Source organism: Peromyscus leucopus, chromosome 18, assembly GCF_004664715.2.
Source record: "Peromyscus leucopus breed LL Stock chromosome 18, UCI_PerLeu_2.1, whole genome shotgun sequence".
Lineage (NCBI taxonomy): Eukaryota > Metazoa > Chordata > Mammalia > Rodentia > Cricetidae > Peromyscus > Peromyscus leucopus.
The window spans coordinates 22594202-22618076 of NC_051078.1; the positions used below are offsets into that span (position 1 = coordinate 22594202).

At 36.0% G+C, this 23875-nt stretch overlaps 1 protein-coding gene across 1 annotated transcript in view; it reads left to right on the forward strand.

Annotated features, from left to right (window-relative positions):
• Ptprq (protein tyrosine phosphatase receptor type Q) overlaps positions 1–23875 on the forward strand; it is a 188215-nt gene that overhangs the window by 70254 nt on the left and 94086 nt on the right. The window contains exons 24-25 of the mRNA XM_028873029.2: positions 3132–3273; positions 5970–6239. Of these exons, the coding sequence (XP_028728862.1) occupies positions 3132–3273; positions 5970–6239 (412 nt within the window). The remainder of the gene's footprint in view (positions 1–3131; positions 3274–5969; positions 6240–23875) is intronic.

Below are 23875 nucleotides of genomic sequence, written 5' to 3' on the forward strand. Positions count from 1 at the left end.
AAATTCTTATTCTGTGACTTTCAGTGGTAATTCATTTGCAATCCTCAGAAGCTCTTCCTTCTTCCAATTTTTAGGACATAGAATCAATGAGAAATATGCAAAGCACCAATAAAGCAATGCATTTGAACCTTAGGTGCATGAGTTCTAGTGTTTGATTGCCAAAATAAGTTACAATGAACTAATATCTACTTAAGAAATTTCTCTCTCTCCCTCTCCCTCTCCCTCTCTCTCTCTCTGTCTCTCTGTCTCTCTCTCTCTCTCTCTCTCTCTCTCAATGGCAAATGAAGTCCTGGGATATTTTTATTTGCCAGAAGAGTGCAAAATACAGAGTGAACATTCAATATTACATATATTATAATTTATTTCTATGATAAATCCGTTTTTTACAATGTATAGCTTACAAAGACAATAGTAGAAAATCCAGAGCAACAATTATGGTTTGTTTGCTTATTATTGTCATCATGAACAATGTCTTCCTTCCTGGAAATTAATATATTATTTTAATATCTGATAGGTTGAGTAGAATTTGCATTTTGTAACTTCCTAAATGTGGAATGGTTCCCAGAACCATAAAACTTGTCATAGTGACACAGATGTCTGGCCCTTTATTATCAATCTCAAGTTTAATCTCAGTGTTTCCTCATAATTTCAGATTGCCTATATGGGCTACAGAAAATATTCACAGGAGAGAAATAGTTTCCTTGGAGTAATCCCATCCTTGAGATTACCTTGTATGTACATTGGAGTGTGCATGTATATATATGACCTAATTTCCATTGAATGATGATCTTTAATATAAACACTCTTAGCAGAACAATAAAGCAGAGGCTCTGACATCAAATTACCTGGTTCAAAGGTTCAAATATTTCTATTGAGATTCACAGTGATGCTTTATAGAAATTACTTATCCTCTTAAGATTATTTTCTTCAAATGCAAAATAAGAATTAAAAAGCTTCATATGTTACTGAAGATTGCAAGGGTAAAACCATAGAAAATACCTTGAACAATACCAGCCATTTAATAAATATATTATTGTTCATTGCATACAGATTAAAAAAAGAACAAAAATTCCCTGTAGTGTCCTGGTAGCTTTGAGCATGAAAGAACATTATATTGTTACCTGAATATGATTTCAATATCTTTAAACATTCTTTTTCTCTACTATGTGTTTTCCATTAATATTTCACTAGTAGCAAACATACAATTTTATGCCACAAAATATTAAGTATATAATTTTAGAGCAAGCAGTCTTCTTTTTAAAAATGACTACATTTTATTGCTTCTGTTTGCCATCATTTTTAATCCTTTTTAATGATTATATTTTTCTTCAGACCTTTAAATCTCTTCTCATATCATTCCCACCTCTAAATATTTAGTTTACCATGCCGACTCTTTTCACTCTGTCTGGCTTTCACTGCTACCCTGTTTTTCAGCTTTCCCTGCCAGATTCACTTTATGTCCTTTTTAATTCTTTGTCTGCTGTTTTATTCTTTTTCTGTTCTCTATTACCTGTGTCTTTGTGGGGACAGACGAACATTAGAGCCACTCCAGATGCCACTGCCTCTTCATCAGTCCACACTGACATTGACATCACTTGGAAATTTGGGTTACTCTGATGGGCTGCAAGAAGTCCTTTATTTAGTGAAAAGCTTTATAAAGACTTACTTTTGTGTAAATGTATTCAGCAGCCAAGAAAATACTTTATTTCAGTGAATGATTACACTCTCAAGTTCAGTCACTTCCCTGGTCATCATTCTTTTGAAAAATCAAAATGAATTTTTATCATGCTTCATTTCTTATTAGTAACACATTTTGTGGACCTTAATAGCTAATATAAAGTTTTCTTGTTGATGGGGACCATGTTATGTTTAGTAATTCTTATAATCCACAGATCATCTCTCAGCATGGTTTGTCAATAGTGTAAATGTATTGGTGGAACAAGTCGCCATAGCATTAGTGAGCTTGAGGAGATTTTCTTTTTTAAAAACAAATTTGAGATTATAATTATAGCATTTCTTCCTTCTTGTAAACCTTCCCATATATCCCTGTGCTCACCTCAAAATTCATGAATTCCTTTCTCATTAATTGGTATTGCAAGAATATATGTACATATATACATATCTATTACTAAATACACCTGCTTTCATGGAGATGATTTTAAAATGCGATCTAGCGTTATTATCAGTGTAGGTGCCTTAAGACAATGCTCTTTGGATGGCGCAGTAGCTCAGCTAGTGAAGATTCTTGCCACCGAGCCTGACCACTTGAATCCAATCCCTGGAACCACCCAGTGAAAGGAGAGAGCTTGACCTCCAAACAAACACCCTGGCACTCACCCCCCCCCCCCCCCCCCCCCCCCCCCCCGCATATAAGCAACTAGAAGGATGTTCTTGGTAAAATTCCCTAGGGAAATGTGCAATGAACAGTCAGTATAGTTTATACTTTGAGAGATACAGTTTAGTATTTGTTAGGCTGTTAAATGACTTGACTTTTCACTTTCATTAGGATGTGTTTTCTAATAAAGCTCTTTACTATTGGCAGGAAGTTTTTCTACAAGAAAACATATTCTTCTCTGGTCAACTGTCATACCTTTTAAAGTTTTTCCCCCCAACATTTTCCTAAAAATATTGTCAAAATAGAAATTTAGGAGTTGTTTTGAATTTCCAACTTAAGTTCCATGGAGACAGAAATTTTGTTTCATCTCTGACTTTCTTTCCACTGAGTAGTAGTAGCTGACAGATAAGTAAACATTTACAGATATGTTGGATATTAGGAAATAGGTGGATGTGAATTTGGAAGAAATGACTACTAATGCTTGGCCAGAAACTGTACTTAAATTTGAAACTTTCACTTAGCAAATTGAAAGGAAATGAATAAACACATGATTCTAAAAACCATTCAAAACCCCAAATGATGAGATTCTTCAAAATGCAGCTCATCCTTGCATCATAAACATGCCCTGTAGCACAAAATATTAATAATTGTTACTCTTAGGAATTTATGAATAATAATAACTAAGTGGATATGAATATTAATAACTAAAAGGAAATATCATTATATTCAAATATATCAGGAAATTACAAATAAATATTTGAAGATGCCTTGTGACTAAGGATCTTTTGCTTTTCAGAATATTTCAGGTTTTCAGACTGATGCCAAGCTTGTTGGGCTGGAGCCTGTCAGCACCTACTCGATCAGTGTGTCTGCATTTACCAAAGTCGGAAATGGCAATCAGTTCAGTAACGTAGTGAAATTCACAACTCGAGAGTCCGGTTAGTCACAGTTTCCGCCTCTGCGATGTTTGCTCTCATATTTAATCAAGACTTTCACCATCCCTCTCTTTTTAATAAAATGTTGTTTTGTATTCCTCTCAAAGGGAATTGAATTCCGGTGCTTAAAGGTTAGGCTGGGTCATTTCTGGAATCATATATATGTATTGATACATGCATATTTACATACAACTTTTGCCCTAGACCTGAGTAAGATAAGGACTAGTTTTTTTTTTTTTTTAAGGAGGTAACAAGGTAGGCTTGTAGACATCAGGGAAAATATCCTAATTTTTAGAATTACCCTTGGGGCTGGGAAGAGCAATGAAGTGAACCAGCAGTTACTTCTAACACAACCATTTAGCTTTTCATGAATTGTGACTAGGACTTTTCTTCCGGAAAAGATTTGAGATGCAAGAGTCCATGTTGCCTCTTGTACTTCAAACAGTCCCCTCATAACATGAAGTACTATAAAAAGGCGACTGGCCTAGTCTCCCAGCAACGGAACCACTGCAGCACAATGGTGTGAGCCCCATCTAGACTTTGTGTAGGCCTTGGATAATTTTTCTTTGTGAATTAGTTAATGGTGGGTTAGACATGCCCCTTTCCTTCTGCTAACTGGGTTGTATATTTGACGACACTCCTCTTCCTCTTTTATTTTTTTAATAATTAGTACTGAATGACTGAAAATCCATTTTCCAGTCAGTTCATAGCAGCTCTAGATGGATTTGTATTAATGAACCTCCACATGAGATTGGAGGTTAAAGATGCTAAATCAGTAATTTCCCCATGAACTTGCAGACACTTGAGATCTTCTCTCACAGCATGCCTACAGACAAATCAGATCCCTAGTATTTAGAATAGATAAAGCTTGAGCTGGGCAACCAGTGTCTGAATTAGAATCTGAGCTGCGTGGCTTGTTGGGTGTGTAATCTTGACAAAGGCTCAGGATTCCTCCAAGTTCTGTAGCTTCAACTGAAAGGAAACACACATTAGTCACATACATTACAGGAGTGCTCTAAAATAGTTAAAAAAGATCCGTTAGATCTTACTTATTAGCATGTTTATCATGCAATCAATTATGTATAAATATTATTATAAGTATTCCCTGCTCTGAATGAAGAAGTCACAATCCAGACAGAATAGGTGGAGCATACCTTCAGAACTTATTGGCAACCCAACTGGAACAACATCCTTTTTTTTTTTTTTTTTTTATTTAGGAAATGATGGCAATAACTAGGGGATGTGTGCATCAGCTTGAGGGAAAATATCTAAAGGTTTTCAACCTATAAAATATTTAGTAATGTTCACACAGAATGAATAAAAGTTGAGGATTATCTTACATAAACTGTATAAGATTATTTTTTCAGTAATGAAGTTATATTACAAAACATAATGCTCTGATTGCAAAAGTGATATAAAATTTACATATATGTATATGTAGACCAGGCTGTCCTTAAACTCAGAGATCCACCTGAGTTTGCCTCCCAAGTCCTGGGATTAAAGGTGTGTATCACCACCATCTGACTCTTTTTTTTTTGTTTTTTTCGAGACAGGGTTTCTCTGTGTCGGTTTGCGCCTTTCCTGGGACTCACTTGGTAGCCCAGGTTGGCCTCAAACTCACAGAGATCCGCTTGGCTCTGCCTCCCGAGTGCTGGGATTAAAGGCGTGCACCACCACCGCCCGGCCCATTTTTATATATTAATTGCTAACTATTTGTTGGGAGTTTGGAGTCAGTTAAGGAGATGTTCCCAAAACTTTTGATTTGTGTATGTCAGACACATCTTAGTATTGTCTTTCTGCATTGATGTATTCATCGTACAAAAGAAAGGTTTATAAGAGACGCATTTAGGACCAGAGAACAATTGTTGAAAAGTCATAGATTTCTTGAATTTTCTTTAAATCACATTTATGTAACAGCAGCATTCCTTTTTTTTTCTACTATGAACAGTTTGTAATCTGTGAATCAACCACATACTGATTTTCTTCCATTATTCTCATCTTAGCATAACAATGAAGTTATGCTATTAATACTGAAACTAGGGGGCATTATTGGCTATTTCCAGCGAAAGTAGTCAGTGTCTCTAAACTATAATCATTCTCATGGATGGGGTAATACTCTTCATTCATGTCAACTACATAGAATGGACATCAGAGAAAAGAAGTTATTGTCAAATAAATTGAGAGAAGTTCTAACATAAAAACCAAGGACCCTTTAAATAATATCTCTACTCACTTCCAAAATAGTTGCTGTTCTTCCAAAGAACCCCAGTAAAATTTTGCTTATGGAATTCCCATCACTGTTGGGCCTGGAACAGTGATAGTAGACAGTTTTGTGCTGCAAATGTTCTGTAATAATTATTGAGAAGGTTGTATCATCCTAATTATGAAAGCTGGCATCCGTGACTGCCTGGACTTGATCAAGGCCAACCCATTTCCAAAACTATGAGAATGTGTTTGCTTCTTGGACCTAGGAAAATATTCCATTAAAGACTCAATATTGTAAGCATTAGCAAGATAGGTGAGAAAAGGGTCCATTGGCCATTTATGTTAAGAACTTGTTATACACATATTGGAAAAGTTGACATACTACATTTTAATTTTTTTCTTTGTATAATCTCATTTTAGCTCTTGGTTTCATAGTTTGACAATTTACTATGTGTGTATAAATTTTAACTTTGAGCAAATTTTTTTCCCTTAAGTTCCAGATGTTGTACAGAATATAGAGTGTATGGCACGTAACTGGCAGTCAGTATTAGTGATGTGGGATCCACCCAGGAAAGCAAATGGGATAATTATCCACTATATGATAACATTTGAAGGAAATTCTACAAAAGTTTCTCCCCAAGACCACATGTATACTTTCACCAAACTTCTGGCCAATACATCATACATCTTTGAAGTAAGAGCGTCAACCTCAGCTGGTGAAGGCAAGGAGACCACGTGTAACGTCAGCACATTCCCTGAGTCAGGTAACTAGTATGGAGTATGTAGCTGACCTGAAACAGGTAACTGGTGTAAAATAGTTAACTAAGCCAAAATAGGTCATTAATTAGCATGAAATAGTATGAAGTGTGTAACTGACCTTGAATAGATGACTTACACGAAAGCAGGTTACTAGAATGGAATAATAAATAGCATGAAACAGGTAACTATTAGTAGTATGGAACAGCTTACTAGTTTTAAATGAGTAACTTATATAAAATGGGCAAATAATCTGAAACAGGTATGGAAGCTGAAATAGGTAAGTAGTGCAAAACTGGTACCTAACCTGAGCAGTTCATCAGTATAGGACTAGCCTGATAACTCGCCTGATATGTCTAATGACAACTAGTATGAAGCAGGTAACTAATCTGAAACTATTAGCTATTCATAAATAATATCATATATTTGTCAAAAGTAGTTACATGACACTTATTTTTATTAGTGTGTCTGTGCAGTAGGTATGCCTATCTCTGTGTATGTGTGTTTGTATGTGTCTGGGGATGTATGTATGAGTTCATACACATACATGCACACTTGTGCATGGTTATGGACACCTGAAGCTGACATTTTTTTGATCCATGTCCACCTTCTATATTGAGTCAGTGTCTCTCAGTTGAATGCAGAGCTCATTGATAGGGCAACTGTAGCTAACCAGCTTGCTCTAGGGGTTCCACATCTCCTCCTCCTTCCAAGCTCTTAAATAACAAGTAGGTTGCCATGCCCAACCAGCATTTACATAGGTTCTGGGGATTGAAACTTTGCTCCTAACACTTGAATGACAGGCGATTTACACACATAGCCACCTCCACAACCACTATAGCACATTTATAGGAAAATATAAAAGTTTTGTTAGAAAAGGAAGCATGTGCTTCCTACCCATGTGATCTCTGAGTACCAAATGAGTGCATATGTGATCTCTGAGGACCAAGTAAATGCATATTTAACCATCTTCACTATGGGACATTGAAAGGAAGAAACAAAGGCAGTTATATAATGATAAAACCCTCTAATGTATTGAGTGTGTTTTATTATTATTTAAATAAAGAAATTAACATGCAAACTTTCCAGAATATATCTTTTTAATAATTGTTTTCTTGGTATTCTTGGTGCTTCTGTGGACTCTTAAAACTTACGTATCAGAGTCCTGTGCATCCATTTTTCCTTTTCTAAACACACAGATCTTCCTTTCAGACCATCTGAGCAAAAGGAAAATGTTACTCAGCTCTAGTCTGTAAGAAGAAACAGTCACAGCTTCTCAACACTGCTTCTTTGTGCTATTACCTTCCTTTTACCTTCTCCCATATCCTACCAGACTCATTCTCCATATCCTACTGGACTCATTCTTCATAACAAGGCTTCTCTGGCTGTCAGCCCTGATGAGAGCTGTGGTAGACCCTAACTGTTTACCACTTCACTGACACTTCCTCATCACGGGACTATCTTACCAGCCCCGGCCCCTGGTGAAAGCCTCATCACCTAATTTGACTTCACATTTCTATCTTTGAAAATACAAACTCAGATCTTAGAAAGGCCTGCCTTCCTCTCCAGTGTCCGCATCCATTTAATTCCCACTCTCCTTTCTAATGCAAAGCTCCTCTGAGCTCACAATATCCTTCCTTTGCAGGTTAGAATGGCGTATTGCAATGGCATCTTCTGCTTCTTAGGTTTCAAATAATGTCATGATCTTTTTCAGAGGAAGATCTTTAACTCTGAAAAGATCCCACTCTTTATCCATATTCAAGCTGCTGAATGCTGTTGGAAAAAAAATAGAAGTGATTCAACTGTAAATTCCCCTTTCATGATGGTTGCAGCTGCTTGGTCATCTTGGATATGTCTTGGGTTGATACTTTACCAGTTTTCCTATGGAGGAACATATTTACATACAGGAGTGATATGACTGTGGATCATTGAAAGCTAAGAGTCTAGCATACAATGGTAGCAGTTAGGTTCAAAAGAAAAGAAAAAGAACATGGCAGACTAAAGAGTTCTTTGTGCTGTGTTTTTACTGCTTCCTATGATGCCTCTGCAGAGGTCTTATCATCCACAGTTATCCAGCCTGCTCTTCAGTTTTGTCTTTCCACTTAAGGCCTTCAGTTGAATTGGTCCTAGCATACAATTTAGATGGCCTATGTTGTGACAGTTTAGATCTGTTACTTAAAGAACAGACTTGGCTGTTTGAACTGTAGAGGTGATATTGAAAGTCACAGTGTGTGGGGGTAGCTCACTTTTTCAACTGCTTCATCTCTTCTCACACTCCAGAAACTCTATCTCAGAATTTATTACCGATTAGAATTTTTCTATCCTCTAGTACTATGTACTTTTACACCTTCACCATCCCTCCTCATATAGTAGATGTCTCTAGCCCAACTTTATTTATTCAGCACAATAGACTTCATTTATTCATCCTAGGAAACAGTAGCTAAGCACATACTACAGACTAGTAAAGTTCAGCTCAAATATAAGACCTGTAGATTTCAATGACATCCCAAGCTTTGGTGGTCCAGATTCCTATAGTCCAATCTTGTTTCGTCAAAGCCTCAAGTGATGAAGTATCTGACTCAATACACTGAAGCCTACCACAGGCATTCATAAATTTGTTGAAGTACTGGACTAGAGAATACAGATATGTCTGTGGACAGAAGAATGGCTTCATATAGGTCCAACAAGGGGTGAAAAATAATTTCCTAGTGGGTGAAATATTTTCAGCTCTACACAGGTGGTCTTAATGAGGGAACACCAGGTTTAAAAAAAGTTCATAAGCAGTCTAGACAGGAAAACTGGCAAAAAAGAAAGGATAATTTTGAAATAAATGAGAAGTTCAGACTTTCAAGAACTAGAGAGAGTGCTTGTTATTATTTTAACTATACTCGTGTTCTGGATTAAAGCCAGTCAAGAGAACAGAGCAGATTTCAGTTAACAGAGCCAAGATACAACCAAAGTTCAGTGTACATTAGATATACAGGCACCTGACTTCAGAGTCGAAATCTTTGTCACAACTATTTGTTCAAGAGTTTGAATGGATCTTAATTCATGTTTGGAAGTCTATCTAGATGGAGGTATAAAGAATTGGTCAGTCATTGACATCTTGGATGACTTCTTGTGCACCCACATAGTTTGCTCTTCTGACATCTGTCTCAGAATGGACAACCGCCAATTCTCAGTCCAGATTTCTGAAGTCAGAATTTTATATATTAGCACACCATTTTTTCATGTAAATGAGATGATGTAGGTAATAATACACTTAATCCTACTTTTTGCTCTTTGCTTAGAGAGGCCATGTGGTTTTGTTTTTGTTTACTCAAAATTTCTGGCAGAAAGTCCCGAGACAGAAGGAACTTGTGATCTAGGCACTGACAAGTTGGTAAAAGAAAGAAATGGTTTGTATTATTCTGGTAGCTATTTTTATCAGGGCTTTTTCTCTATTTCTGTATATTATTTCCACATACCCATCAGGCAAAAGTAGAGCTGTTTCCTCCCAGTCAAATGTAAAATTTCTCGTAATTAAGAAGAATCATTCAGATGAAATATTAATTTGTGCTTCAAAAGTATTTCTCATCTTTAAAATTAGGTGTTGAGTCTAGTATATAATTATATTTATGATTACAATCCTCGTTAGGTATCTAATTTTTTATCAGGATTCACATGGATTGCTTGTTGATGAGATGCTAGTAAGAGCTAGGAACTCATTGTTCGGATGGAAGCGGTTTCAGAGCTGTTGCGAGCTTCTAATTTATGGTGGAAAATTAGTCACAGTGTACAGCTAGCTCTGAGTCACAGACTCTGTTCTTATTCCTGTCATAAGAAGAAATCAAATTTGGCTCACTCTCTTGCTGTCTGATGTTTGACCTTGACATACATTCTTTCCAGGGGTTCTCTCTCTCTCTCTTTCTCTCTCTCTCTCTCTCTCTCTCTCTCTCTCTCTCTCTCTCTCTCTCTCTCTCTCTCTCTCTCTCTCTCTCCCTCTTTCTTCTCTCCCCTCTGTACATAAACACACGTGCATGTGTGTAAGTCAGCATAGGACAATCTCAGATGTCATTCAGCAGGTGATATCCACTTTGTTTTATGAGGCAGGGCTACTTACTAGCATGGAACTTGCCGGGGGCCAGGTTAGCTGTCTACTGTCTACGGCATCCATCCTCCTGTCTCCGTCTCTCAGTGCTGTGATTACAAGAGCACCCTGCTTAGACAGAGCATGTTTTGACTGAGATTTTAAAGTAGCATATAAGGCATAAGATATCATTATGACATTTCATTTCAAAAAATGTCTTTCAGGCTCCTCTGGTCTCCCCAACTCGTTGTCCCAGCCCCGCCCCCTTTTTAGCTGTCCCACGTGTCCTTCTGTCAACTCTGTTCCTCCTTATTGTTTGTAGGTGTCGGCAGTGGGGGAAGTGGGAAAGTACAAATTCGCCATCTTCCAAGTCCCATCGAGTGTGTCCCTTTAAACGCTTTCGTGTTGATCTTCATACCCATTCCACGAGACAGGAGTTGATGGATTGTACGAGGTCCTGTAGAGAAGAGTGAAAAGGCAAACACATCTATGGCGCTTCAAAAGTTTTAATGATGCAAAGTTGGACCTTCAGTGCCTCTTGAGAATGACTTCAGCAATTTGGCTTTGCAAGCATGAGCAATGAAGAGAAGGCAGGAGGTTGAGTGGGCACTGACTCTCTGTGGCTGATTCTGACCAGAGCTAGCACTAATCCAGAACACCCCTCCTGCCTCGTAATCTTCCCTGTCTTAGAAATTCAGAACATTATCTGTATTTATTGGAATTTACCCCCCCCCACACACACTCTTTCACAAGGTAAAATAGAAAACTTTGGTTCCATCATGAGATTTTTCTATTTAAAAGCCTACAGTAATAGTTATCCAGATGAGGGTAAATACAGTTTTGTTCAAATATGGATTGAAAACTTAGGCAAACAATTTGTAACCTCAAATCTGTGCTTGATCTACAAAACAAAAAGTACTGCAAGTTAGTGTGCCTAGAGTTATTAAACACAGAGGCATTGTGGGAAATGTTTTAACATTCCTAGACTTGTGCCACATATTTTCAACTTGGACCAGTTCCAAAGAGGTAATGTTTGGTATTTTCAAACAGTCCTAGGTATCAAATTCTAAATTTAAAAGTTCTTTTAAACACAAATTTTTAAAAAGTGAATTTGGGTTACTATGTATAATTCTCCTTGACCTCCAGGTTACTCTAATATCCTTCATTAAGTGAACTCCAGGAAGGCATTCTTGGCTTCATCCAAGCTCCAGCTAAAGCCAGCTGTTCTTCAGGCAGTTTTTAAAGACTTATTTAGGAGTCAGGGCATATCCTGTTACCTTATTTTCCATTCCTGCTCTATGTAGCTGATACTCTTTGGAACAGCCTTGACATATCAACCTCCTCCCTTGTTTTTCTCTTGTTCTTTTTTACTTCCAGTTTTAAGTAAGCTGTGTATATGTGTAAAATCTGGTTTTCCTTTCTATTAAATATAGTACTGGAAAGCTTCAGAAGGGTACTTATTACTTTTATGAGACTATAAACTGTATAGACAACATTTAGCAGTACTATAAATATTCTGAGATGTTCAATAAATGAATTGAGAAAAAGCACGTTTCAAAGGAATATATTCATTTTCACTTAATTTAAAATCAATGCTATATAAATGATTTGTTCGTATAAGTCATACAAATACTATTAATCTCAGCTTCGCAAACTTTAAATACTAAAGCTCCTTGGCTTACAAAACTACAAATTTAAAGAAGAATTTTATTTTTTAATGTAAGATAATAAATATTATCCACAATAAAATTCTTTTGGAATTCAAATCAAATGAAAGTCCCATTTCTTAGTATATTAGTATATTACAATTTTAATTTTAATTTCACCATATGTTAACTACAACCTCAAATTAATCTTGTATTAGTTCTGTGATTAACTTATGATGAAGAGTTACTATCTTAAAACTTGCAGTTTTAGGAAAGTAATGAAAAGCCTACATAAAGTAATTAAATCTATACCAGTTAAAGGATGCATTTAAAATTAGTAATTAGTTTTCCAATTTGTTACTAATTATATTAATTCTTTGTAGATATATTTCTTTCAAATAAGTATTGTAACTTTGCTTGATTGTTTTTCTGAGATAGGGTCTCTGTAACCCTGGCTGGCCTTAACTTGCTCCTTGGACCAGGCTGTCCTCAAACTTGTAACAAACCTCCTGTCCCTGTCTTTGGAAGGCTGCAATGACAGGTATGAACCAGCAAACCTGCCTTCATTTTAAAACTACCTATATGCAAGCACATTAGTGATGCAGTGTTACATAGAAGGAGCTTAACATTTTTAAAGCATGGGCTCCAAATTTAATACAAAGTGTGTCTTTTGGATGTTGTGCTATTATTGGCTGAGTGCAGAAGCCATGCTCCTTAAGAGCTGCCCTGTGAGCTATTGTTAAAAGTACTTTGTGTACTTTGCCTGCAAATTCATCGTAACAAATAATGGCAAAGTCATCACTGACATACTCAGGTTTCCTTTGGAGTGGATATATTAGACTTATCTTAAAGCGTGTGTGTGTGTGTGTGTGTGTGTGTGTGTGTGTGTTTCTTGAAAAAAATCCAGATTTATATCCAAAGGTACCAACATCTAGATTTTTGGTGTCTCTAAGATGTATAGGCAGATCTCCTGGCGCACGCCTTTAATCCCAGCACTCGGGAGGTAGAGCCAGGCGGAACTCTGTGAGTTTGAGGCCAGCCTGGGCTACCAAGTGAGCTCCAGGAAAGGCACAAAGCTACGCAGAGAAACCCTGTCTCGAAAGACCAAAAAAAAAAAAAAAAAAAAAAAAAAAAAAAAAAAAAAGATGTATAGGCAGATCTCTGTGAGTTTGAGGCCAGCCTGGGCTACCAAGTGACTTCCAGGAAAGGCACAAAGCTACACAGAGAAACCCTGTCTCAATCCCTCCCCCGCCCCTATTTAGAATTATTTTTCTGTGCTTTTATAGAAAGGTTGTTCTCTTTTCATTTTTATTGTACTTTATACTAATGGGGAATTTATATATGGCTAAAAGCACAAAAATTTAGTTGTAAAAGTTAAGTGAGTTTTGAAAGAATCATATACCCACCCACATTACCACTTCCAGTCAACATGTAGACTGCTTCCTTATTCCATAGAAATTCTGCCTACATATTTATTCCTCAATTCAGCCACTGCACTCATGTCAATCCATAAAGATTAATATTAGTTGTTCTTAAACCTCTTGTGCTCTTCTATGTTTTATCTATTTCTTTCAATACAAATTAGAACTTTTATTCATTGTCAGATTCTTTCCTATTATAGAAACATTCCATTATTTATGATTCTTTTTGCTTTTGGCGGACACCTGAGTTTTTCTGAACTTAGTGTCATGAATAGATATTTATACTTTCATGTAGTTGTTAAATATTCACATATGAACAGTCAGTGTTTGTCAGCTAGTGTGAGATCATAACAATGTTCTTGCAGTCTTTCTTTTTCTTTGTTTTTTTTTTTTTTTATAGTAAGATAGCCCTTACTATATATACTATATAACTATGATTGACCTGGAACTCACTATGTAGACTAAGTCAGCTTTGAACTCACAGAGATCCACTTTCCTCTGCTTCCAGAGTACTAGGATTAAAGGCATGCCTGGCTTCCAATAAACCAACCTTAGTAGTATTAAATGGGAAAACTATACATGACCTTTGATCTTCTCTCTCTCTCTCTCTCTCTCTCTCTCTCTCTCTCTCTCTCTCTCTCTCTCTCTCTCTCTGTGTGTGTGTGTGTGTTTTACCATACTTTTAACTGCCCGAATGTGTCACTTTTCTGTTACTATGATAAAACACCAGGACCAAGGCAACTTATAGAAGGAAGAGTTTAGTTGAGCTTATGGTTCCAGAGAAGTACCAGTCAGTCATGCAAGAAGGTATGACAGCAAGTGGCAGGCAAGACGGCAGGAGCAGGAAGCTGAGAGCTCACATCTTCATGTGTGAGAACAAAGCAGAGTGAATCTGAAGTGGAGCAACCCTTCCATCTCTCACATCCCACCTCCAGTGACATACCTTTTCCTGCAAATGCACCTCCTCATTCTCCCCAAACACCATCATCTGGAGCCAAGTGTTCAAATACCTGAGCCTATGCAGACTCTCCTTATTCAAACCACCACACTACTTGTTGTAAATAAACATGAAAAATATTAAAATTATTTATAGTCTTACCAAAAAGAACAGTTATCATTCAGTATAGTGCAATTTAAAATGTTAAAAATTATTAATTTAATTATATTTTTTGGTTATGTTTGAGGCAGAACTTCACTATGTAGTACAGGTCACATCTCTATTCATGATGCCTCTTCTTCAGCCTCCCCAGTGGTAGAATTAAGTCATGAGCTGCCATATCTGGCATAAATTACTGTTTTATTTCTTTCAAAAATTTATCAAGAGTAGATTTTCCCTTGTTACTTTTAGACATAGGAATAGGATAGTGTCTGGTTAACTGTTACATTGTTTTCAGAATCTGGATTTTCTGGCATTTTATTCTTTGCATTTTTTGTTTGTTAGTTTGTTTTGACGCAGGGTTTCTCTGTGTAGTTTTGGTGCCTGTCCTGGATCTCACACTGTAGACCAGGCTGGCCTCGAACTCACAGAGATCTGCCTGGATCTACCCCCTGAGTGCTGGGATTAAAGGCATGTGCCACCACTGCCAGGCTATTCTTTGCATGTTTGTTGGGGTTTTGTTGATATTACTTCCTATAGGTCATCATCCTTTATTTTCTTCAACACAACTACATTCCTCATTTACATTCAGTTCATCTCCATTAGTTATTCTGACTGCCTATCTAAAGTTCTTGTGCCACAAACAGCATTGTAAACATTCCTTACTCAACCAATGCTTCACAACTGTAGTGGTTGGTTGGTCCAGCATACCACGTGAACTTATTGCTAGGAGACAAAGAATTCACATAATTGCATCATTCTTTGCCTAGGCCAGAACTGAAAAATCAATTCATAATGAACAGTAAGCGAAGTAAAGAAATATGACTAGTTACTGAATTTCTCATTTGTCTGTTAAATTTTAGTAGTGATTTCATGATGAGAGGACTAGCAGGACCATTTTTATTTCATAGAATTATTCATAGTTACCACATCATTGTAAGAAACAAGAACCATACTTTGAGGGACAGGTTATCAAACTGTAGCAACAGAAATTCAATCATACTGGAAAGGTAAAGTGAAGGCTTCCTTACCTCATTTGGGGAGGTTTCTATTCAATTCTTTGACAAATGTTATTTAACTTCAATTGTCTTTTTAAACATTAAGTTACAGGAGCTCCTTGCATATTTTGGATATAATCTTTGTGCTAGTCCGCTGTTTGTTGCTGGGGCCAATACCCGAATTAAACAATTTAAAAGAGTAAAAAATTGATTTTGTCTTGAGTTTTCAGGAGTTTCAGTCCATCAGCACTTGCCACACATTGCTTATGGTCTGTGCATCAAAGAAGGAGAATGTATGGTAAGGCAAAGGCACTTACCTCATGACTGCCAGGAAGTGAAGAGAGAAATGTCGAGTCCCAATGTCCTCTTCAATGGCATGTCTGTAAAGCTTATCTTTACCTTCCAGTAGGCTAGAGACCATCTCTTTAGCATATGGAACTTTTGGAGACCACTTAAGGTCCAAGCCAGACTATATATATATATATTACATATAAAGTTTATTTATTCATTTATTTTACATCCTGACCACAGTTTCTGCTCCCTTCTCTCCTCCAAGTCCCTCACTCCCACTTCCCTTCTGTCCCCCCATCCACTCCTCATGTTTCTCTTCAGAAAAGGTCAGGCCTCCCATGGGCATCAACAAAACATGGCACATCCAGCTGTGGTAAGACTAAGCACTTCACCTTGTATTAAGGTTGGGCAAGGTAACCCAGTATGAGGAACTGGTTCACAAAAGCCAGTAAAGGAGTCAGAGACAGGTCCTGCTCCCACTGTTAAGGGTCCTACAAGAGGACCAAGCTGCACAACTGTCACATATATTCAGAGGGTCTAGGTCAGTCACATGCAGGCTCCCTGGTTGTTGGTTCAGTTCTCTGAGCTCCTATGGGCCCAGGTTAACAAATATTACTCTCACTTGCTAGGTTGACTTTCTTTTTTAAAGTTTTTTTTGGGGATTATAATGTAATTATATAATTTTTACCTACCTTTGAATAACCCCCATGTACCCCTCTTCCCTTAGGTGCTTCTTGCTTGCTTTCAAATTCATAGCCTATTTTTATGTTATTATTACACTCATATATGAATAGGTAGATATCCTAAATATAACCTGATCAGTCTGTATAATGTTATTTATGTATGTTTTCAGGAGTGCCTATTTTCTATTGAAAATTTTAATCTCATGTTAATATATTTACTTTCTTACCTAAGAAGTTGGTGCTCATTTCAATATCATGAGTATATTGCATTTCAATATCATGAGTATATGTAGCATGAATCTTAAAGAGTCTTATTAATAAAAACAAACCTGGAGCCAGGTATTGGTGTGAATGCTGGAAGATCAGAGAAGCAGAACAAGCCACAGCCACCTCACCTTGCAAATTCCTCAGCTGATCCTGTTTCCTCAGACTAGAAGCCTCTCAGTCCTCATTCAGAATTAATCTAAGCTGAACTGTTGCTCAAAAGCCTAAAAGCATAACCAGGCCTAGTTCCTGGTCCTCACACCTTATATACCTTTCTGCTTTCTGCCATCACTTCCTGGGATTAAAGGCATGTGTCACCATGCCTGGCTGTTACCATTGTGGCTTTGAACTCATAGAGATCCAGATAGATCTCTGCCTTTGGAATGCTAGGATTAAAGGCGTGAGTGCCACCATTTTCTGGCCTCTGTATCTAGTGGCTGTTCTGTTCTCTGACCCCAGATAAGTTTAATAGGGTACACAATATTTTGGGGAACACAATATCACCAAAAGTATATTGCTTTAAGTTTTATTATATAGATTGACTAGTTTTAGATTATACATCCAGGCCCATTATGCTTCTAAAGTTCTGTGAATGTAGTATGAAGTATGATTAAAAAAATTAATTCTTTTGTACTATTTTCAATTTTATTAAAATTTTCCAAACTATTTGAAAAATAGTTCTCTAAATCTTTTCTTATGGAAGTTTTTTCAAAAATAAACTGAGTTTACCACTTTGGTCTATTTTAGATAGACTATCTTCCATTAATTTATCCATCTTTATCATAAAACTACACTACATAGATTATTATAGCTTTATAAGGTCTTATTATTTTAAGATAGGATCCTTTGTAACCCCAGATGGCCTTGAACTCACTATATAGCAAGGATGACCTTGATCTTATTATCTTGCCTTCAACACCAGAATGATGGGATTACAAACTTGCACCTCCACACCTGGCTTAAAGGTGCTGAGGTTCAAGTCCAGGGCTTCATGTATGCTAGGCAAGCATCCTATCCTCAGAGCTACATTCTCAGCTCTGATAGCAACTCTTGAAATCACCAGATATAAGTTCTACAAACATGTTCTTTTTCAAAACTTTAGCTACATTTAATTCTTTACATTTCCATATACATTTTATTATTAAAATCATCTTACGTTTTTCAAATGCAGATACAGCATTGTTATTGATGTTTCAATGAATGGATATACATGTGAGAGATATGACTTCTTAACATTTTGGAGCTACAATGAGAATGGTTCTTCATCTTTTTGGTCTTTAATTTCAGTAAATAATTATTTGTCTTTTACTAAAATATTTCTGTTTAGTGTTTTTATGTTACTCAAAATGAAGTCCTTAAACTGTAGTTATCACTTTGCTACAAAATATAGAAACGGTTGATCTTAATATTGATAATTATATCTGGTGCTTTTGATAAATTCATATTCAGTACTTTCCATAAATTCATTACTTAGTTGTAGAAGGCCATTAAAATCCATCCTTTTAGAATTTCTAATATGTTAAAATGCCATATAGTCTACAATGCAACGAATTTTTGCCTCTTTTTTTTAACTCTGTGACTTATCTTGTTTTACTACACTGGCTAGATGGATAAATCATGACATATTTGTTTTCCTCAGGTATAGGAAAGGATTAGTTCTTTAACTATTTTATGTATTATTGCTGTAGGCTCTCTGTTAGTGGCATTTTTCATATTGAGAAATGCTTTTTCTAGTTAACCATGCTGATTTATTATTAAATGGGTATTGAATTTTGGACTTGACTCTCTGAATTTATTGAGATAATAATAATATTTTATACCATTGCTATGAAAACTGACATGACTTAGTTGAATTGTTACCTGAAATTTGCATTCTTTAGAGAGATCTACATGATCAGATGAATTATCCTAGTATATGCAGATAGACTTGATTTGCTGATATGTTGTGTGAAATTGTATCTGTGATCAAGTTATTAATTGTTACTTCTTTTTATTGTAGTGAATTTTGTAAATATTTATACTGACCTAATGAAAGAAGTTGGGAAATAATTTCCTCTTATTTCCACAAATAGTTTTATGTTTTTCAATCTAAACTGTTGGATGGAGCTACCTCGTGAAGTCATCTAGCTTTGGGTTTTTGTATTAGAGCAGATATTTTTATGACTGACTTTTTGATAGTTATTTATTTATTTACTTATTTATTTATTTAATTTTACATGTATGCATGTTTTGTATGCATGATCAGATCATAGTTCCCTAAAGTTATCCAGTGTGTAGGTTAGAATATATCATTATTAGTTTGGGGTTCTTTCAAAATTATTTTTGCAAACCAATGTATCTGAGCTCCATTATTCTGACAATTCTAATCACAGGAAGTATTTTGTGTGGAAAATCACATTGCACACTTGGTGATAGATACACAAGATATGTGTTTACATTTTAGTGGTCTATGTGTATTTAAATAGATTATTACACATTCTGTTGTATATATTTTGGTAACTAGAGATTCTACTGATCTTTTTCTTCTCTTTTCTTCCCCATCTTACCTCTCACAGGAGTCCTAAAGATTTAAAATTCTTAATTGTTTACTATGAATATTTTCTTACACTTTGGAGCCAGGGCATTTTTGTGTATACATCTTTTAATCAATGTTTCTTTCAGTAGAGATATAGTCCTTTGAAGATAGGAAAAATTTAAATAATCATTCAGTCAGGATTAATATTGTGGCACGCATCTTGTTGGAATCCATTAATTTAGCTATACATATATTACTTTTTCCACTTATACCCTTAATTGTTAAAATAAAATTTACTAGGTACAAATGTTGGCAAGGCATTATAGATTAATCTGAGTTCCTTCTAGGAATTAAATTTAAATACACATTTTACTGCATAAAACTATTGTTTAAGACATTGCTTACTAAACATTCATATGATTTTTATAAGCTCTTTATATGATTCTGTAGAAGATATATGAATGTATGTAAATATTTTATATTTCAGTGCCAGAGATTATTGCATTTTCTTCATTTATTTCGTCTTTATGATTATGGAGATTTATGATCTTTGGTTTTCTCTTTGAATTATTTTTATATCAGAGCCAAATTCATGGCTTCGTTCTGCAATATCCATGTTTCTATTAACCCAATGCTGGGCTCATTTAATTTCATTGTGTTTCAGTTTCCTCTCTACCCAATACATCATGTTCCTTTGTATTTCCTCTTAGTGATATTTATAATTTTCTTTATCTTTATGATCTGTATTATATTTCACATACACAACATATAACTGGTTTCTATAAAATTTACATTTCACAGGCTGAATAGATGGCTCAGTGATTAAGAACACTTGCCAATTTTGTAGAGGATCCAGGTTCTGTTCCCAGCACCATATGGCAAACCACGACCATTTCTAACTGCAGTTTTAAGAGATCTGATGCCTTCGTCTGTCCTCTGCAAGGACTTCATACATGTGACACATATACATACATGCAGGCAAATACCATGCACATAAAATAAAAATAAATGCATATTTTAAAATTACCTTTCATTATAACCAGCTAGATTACATATTGTATTTTGTTCAACTTCATATTTCCCAGAGAATTTCTGTTGGTTTTTATCTGTTACCTATGGTCATAATCTAAACGCCTCTCCCAATCTTTCACTGCTTTTCATTAATAACACTGCACCCCGACCCCCAGTTTCTTATTGCATCCTATGACAGCTATTTTTCATATACCTAGGCTGATTACCATCCCTTAGAAAATATTTTATTGCCATTTATATATGGCTATTCATTTTCAACCTTCTGGAATACCTTCTATTGAATTTTGTCTGTTGTCATACACCTTTTATAGTTGTTTCTATAAAATAAGCTGTTTTATGTATCTATGAAAAAGAACCTATACATTTACACTTGTAACCTATGAAACTGAGATGAAGCCAGGCAGTAGTGGGGCATGTCTTTAATATAAGAACTTGGAGGGCAGGAGCAGCTGGGTCTCTGAGTTTGAGGATAGGTTGGTCTACAGAGTGAGTTTCAGGACAGTCAGAACTACACAGAGAAACTCTGTCTTGAAAAACCAAAAGTCTAGATGAATGTGTAATGTAGCATGAATTTTAAAAGTTCTTATTAATAAAAAGAAACCTGGAGCCAGGTATTGGGTAAATGCCGGAAGATCAGAGAAGCAGAACAAATCACAGCTACCTCACCTTGCCAATTCCTCAGCTGATCTTGTTTCCTCAAACTGGAAGCCTCTGTGTCCTCATCTGGAATGAATCTCAGCTGAACTTCAGCTAAATGCCTAAAAGCTTAACCCTGTTCTGGTTCCTTGTCCTGATGCCTTAAATACCTTTTTGCTTCCTGCCATCACTTCCTGGGATTAAAGGCTCTTGTTACCACACCTGGCCGTTTCCAGTGTGGCCTTGAACTCACAGAGATCCAGATGGATCTCTACCTCTGGAATGCTAGGATTAAAGGCATGTGTGCCACCATTTTCTGGCTTCTTTATCTAGTGGCTGTTCTGTTTTCTGACCCCAGATAAGTTTATTAGGGTGCACAATATTTGGGGGAGCACAGTATCAGCATAGTTTAATGCATGGTTTTGACCAAATTCAAGTCAGTGCAAAATTTATACTTGATATACTGAAAATTTGATATTAGTATTGAGCCATATATGTTAGTTTTAGCAAACTCATATTTGTACGTGCTTGTATTTCTGTAACTCTCTTTTAAAATAGGTCATATAAACATTCTAGCAACTGAAAGTTGCTTCTAAAACTAAATGAAGGGGTTTTTTTTGTTTGTTTGTTTGGGTTTTTTGTTTTTTTTTTTTTGTTTTTTTTTTGTTTTTCGAGACAGGGTTTCTCTGTGTAGCTTTGCGCCTTTTCTGGATCTCGCACTGTAGACCAGGCTGGCCTCGAACTCACAAAGATCCACCTGCCTCTGCCTCCTGAGTGCTGGGATTAAAGGCGTGCGCCACCACTGCCTGGCCTAAATGAAGTTTTAAAACTTGGTTTTGCACATTAGTGTACCTAACCAGGCTGTGGGAAAGCAAATCAAACTACCATCAGTATCCTGTGGTAAGAGGCTGGCAATTTCTAAAATGTGACACTCATAAATTAACATCATATTTAAATTTCAATTAAACTTCATCTTCTAAGTAGATACTATAATTCAGTCCCTGAAGTCTGGGGAATATTTAAATCTGTATCAAGCATAATTCTTCAAACTCTTCAATTCAACTGTGATGAACATGTTTTTGCTGATACAAATAATTTATGAATAAAAATGTAATTTCCTAAATGCCTTGGCCATTAATGTTGATCGCTTCATCACAGTTCAGTCATGTTTAGAAAATTTAAGCAAGCTGTGTGATTACCCCAGGAAGCATGGGATGATGTGTTCAAATTAGTACCATCTGTGGATAGAAAAGGTTTTGAGATTTTCAGTCATTCTTCAAGAATGGAAATCTGATTCTCCATGCTAAAGCGAGTGTAATTCTCTTTGTATCTGTAATTCAATAGGGCGGTTGCCTTGAAATGGTCTGGTTCCACACACAGTTCATCAAAGCGAAGATACTCATTCTAAATAAGGGTTACTGCTGGTCGCTTATGAGTACTTGTGAAGTTGCCCTGTTATAGATTATCCATGCATAACAGTACACATTTGGGGTCTGATCATTTCTAGTGCATCTTTCTAGATACATTTAATGGAAAAATGTGTGCTGTAATTGATGCCACATCAAAATCTAAGGACTATTGCAATAAATTATAATTTATTCACACAAATACTTGCTAAGCAGCCACACTCTTCAGTATTGATTCTATGTGGCTGTCCTATGGTACGAAACAGGACAGTATACAGCCCATGAGCAGATGTTTCCTCTATTCACAGCAAGAAAACTTTATATATGGACTTTGTTTCTTTGTCAGGCAAAAGTGTGACTCAATTTAAAATTTCCTTCTCTGGGGAATACTAGATTCTGTGAGCCAGTAATTTTCTGAAAAATTTATTCTGCATCAAATTTTGTTATGGAAGTCCCATTTCCTAATATCTGAAAGTTGAAAGAAAATGTTGCTCCTAGAGCTACAGATAGCAATTGCGTCTACAATGAGAAGGGGCCAGTACCTCCTCTGCCTTTTCTAGTTCATTGACTAGTGTCTGCTCTTTAGTGTACACTTTCATATGCACTCCAGAGTCTTCTCCCTAGAACTCATAGTTGTGGCAGAGTTTAAATTCTTGCCCTTGAAAGCCGCAGTTACCTGGGTCTTGCAAGTCTCCACGTTCTTGGTTGGCTCCACCCCTAGTGGCTTAAAAACCTCGAGGGGGAAAAAACATGGGAAGAGTGATTGGAGGTAGATTTAAAAGAAAAGTATCTGGGCCATAGTACTTGGCTCCCAAGCAGAACAAGCAATGAATTTGACAAAGAGCAATGTAAATTTTAATAAGATTTAAAAAAATGTATTATCTCTTCACTGCACTTAGGCTACAGTTAAAAACTTAAGTCAGTCTAGAAGGCTTCACATGTGTTTCTACCCCACCCCCATGTGTCCAACTTCCTTTCTTTCCATCCTTCTCCATGTGCATGGAGTGTTTCCAATATGCCGTGCTCTGTTTTCCCTTTGAGTCTAACTGTAAGTTGATGGTGTTCATCTGGCATGCTACTTCTCATGTCTGCTCTCTTACTAAATTATCTCTCGGCAGCAGAGCTTGCTCAAGCCATCTAAATAAAACCCCATTGTATGCATTCATTTAATTGTATGTTCAAAAATATTTATTAAATGACTAGCCTAGGTCATGGTAGACACTAGCCAGTATCCACACTGATATTTTTATGTGTATGGTAGCTCATCATATTATATAATTATTATTTAATATATTTTTTAATTTTTTTCTTTCTTTCTTTATTTTTTTTTCCATCACAGGCAATTTATTTTGTTCTATTCATTCACAGTTAATACAGAAAATACTTGGAAACATTTCCATATAATGCTTGACACAGAAATCATCAAATAGAAGTATACAATGTTGACAGGAGGCAGTACATTTATAATTTATAACCCCAAATGTATTTATAAATTAGAAATGGAAAGATCTACAAATGAAATTATGAAGGTTCACCAAAGTCATTTAATCTGTCAGTTTCTCATTCATTTTTATGTCTTAATAATAT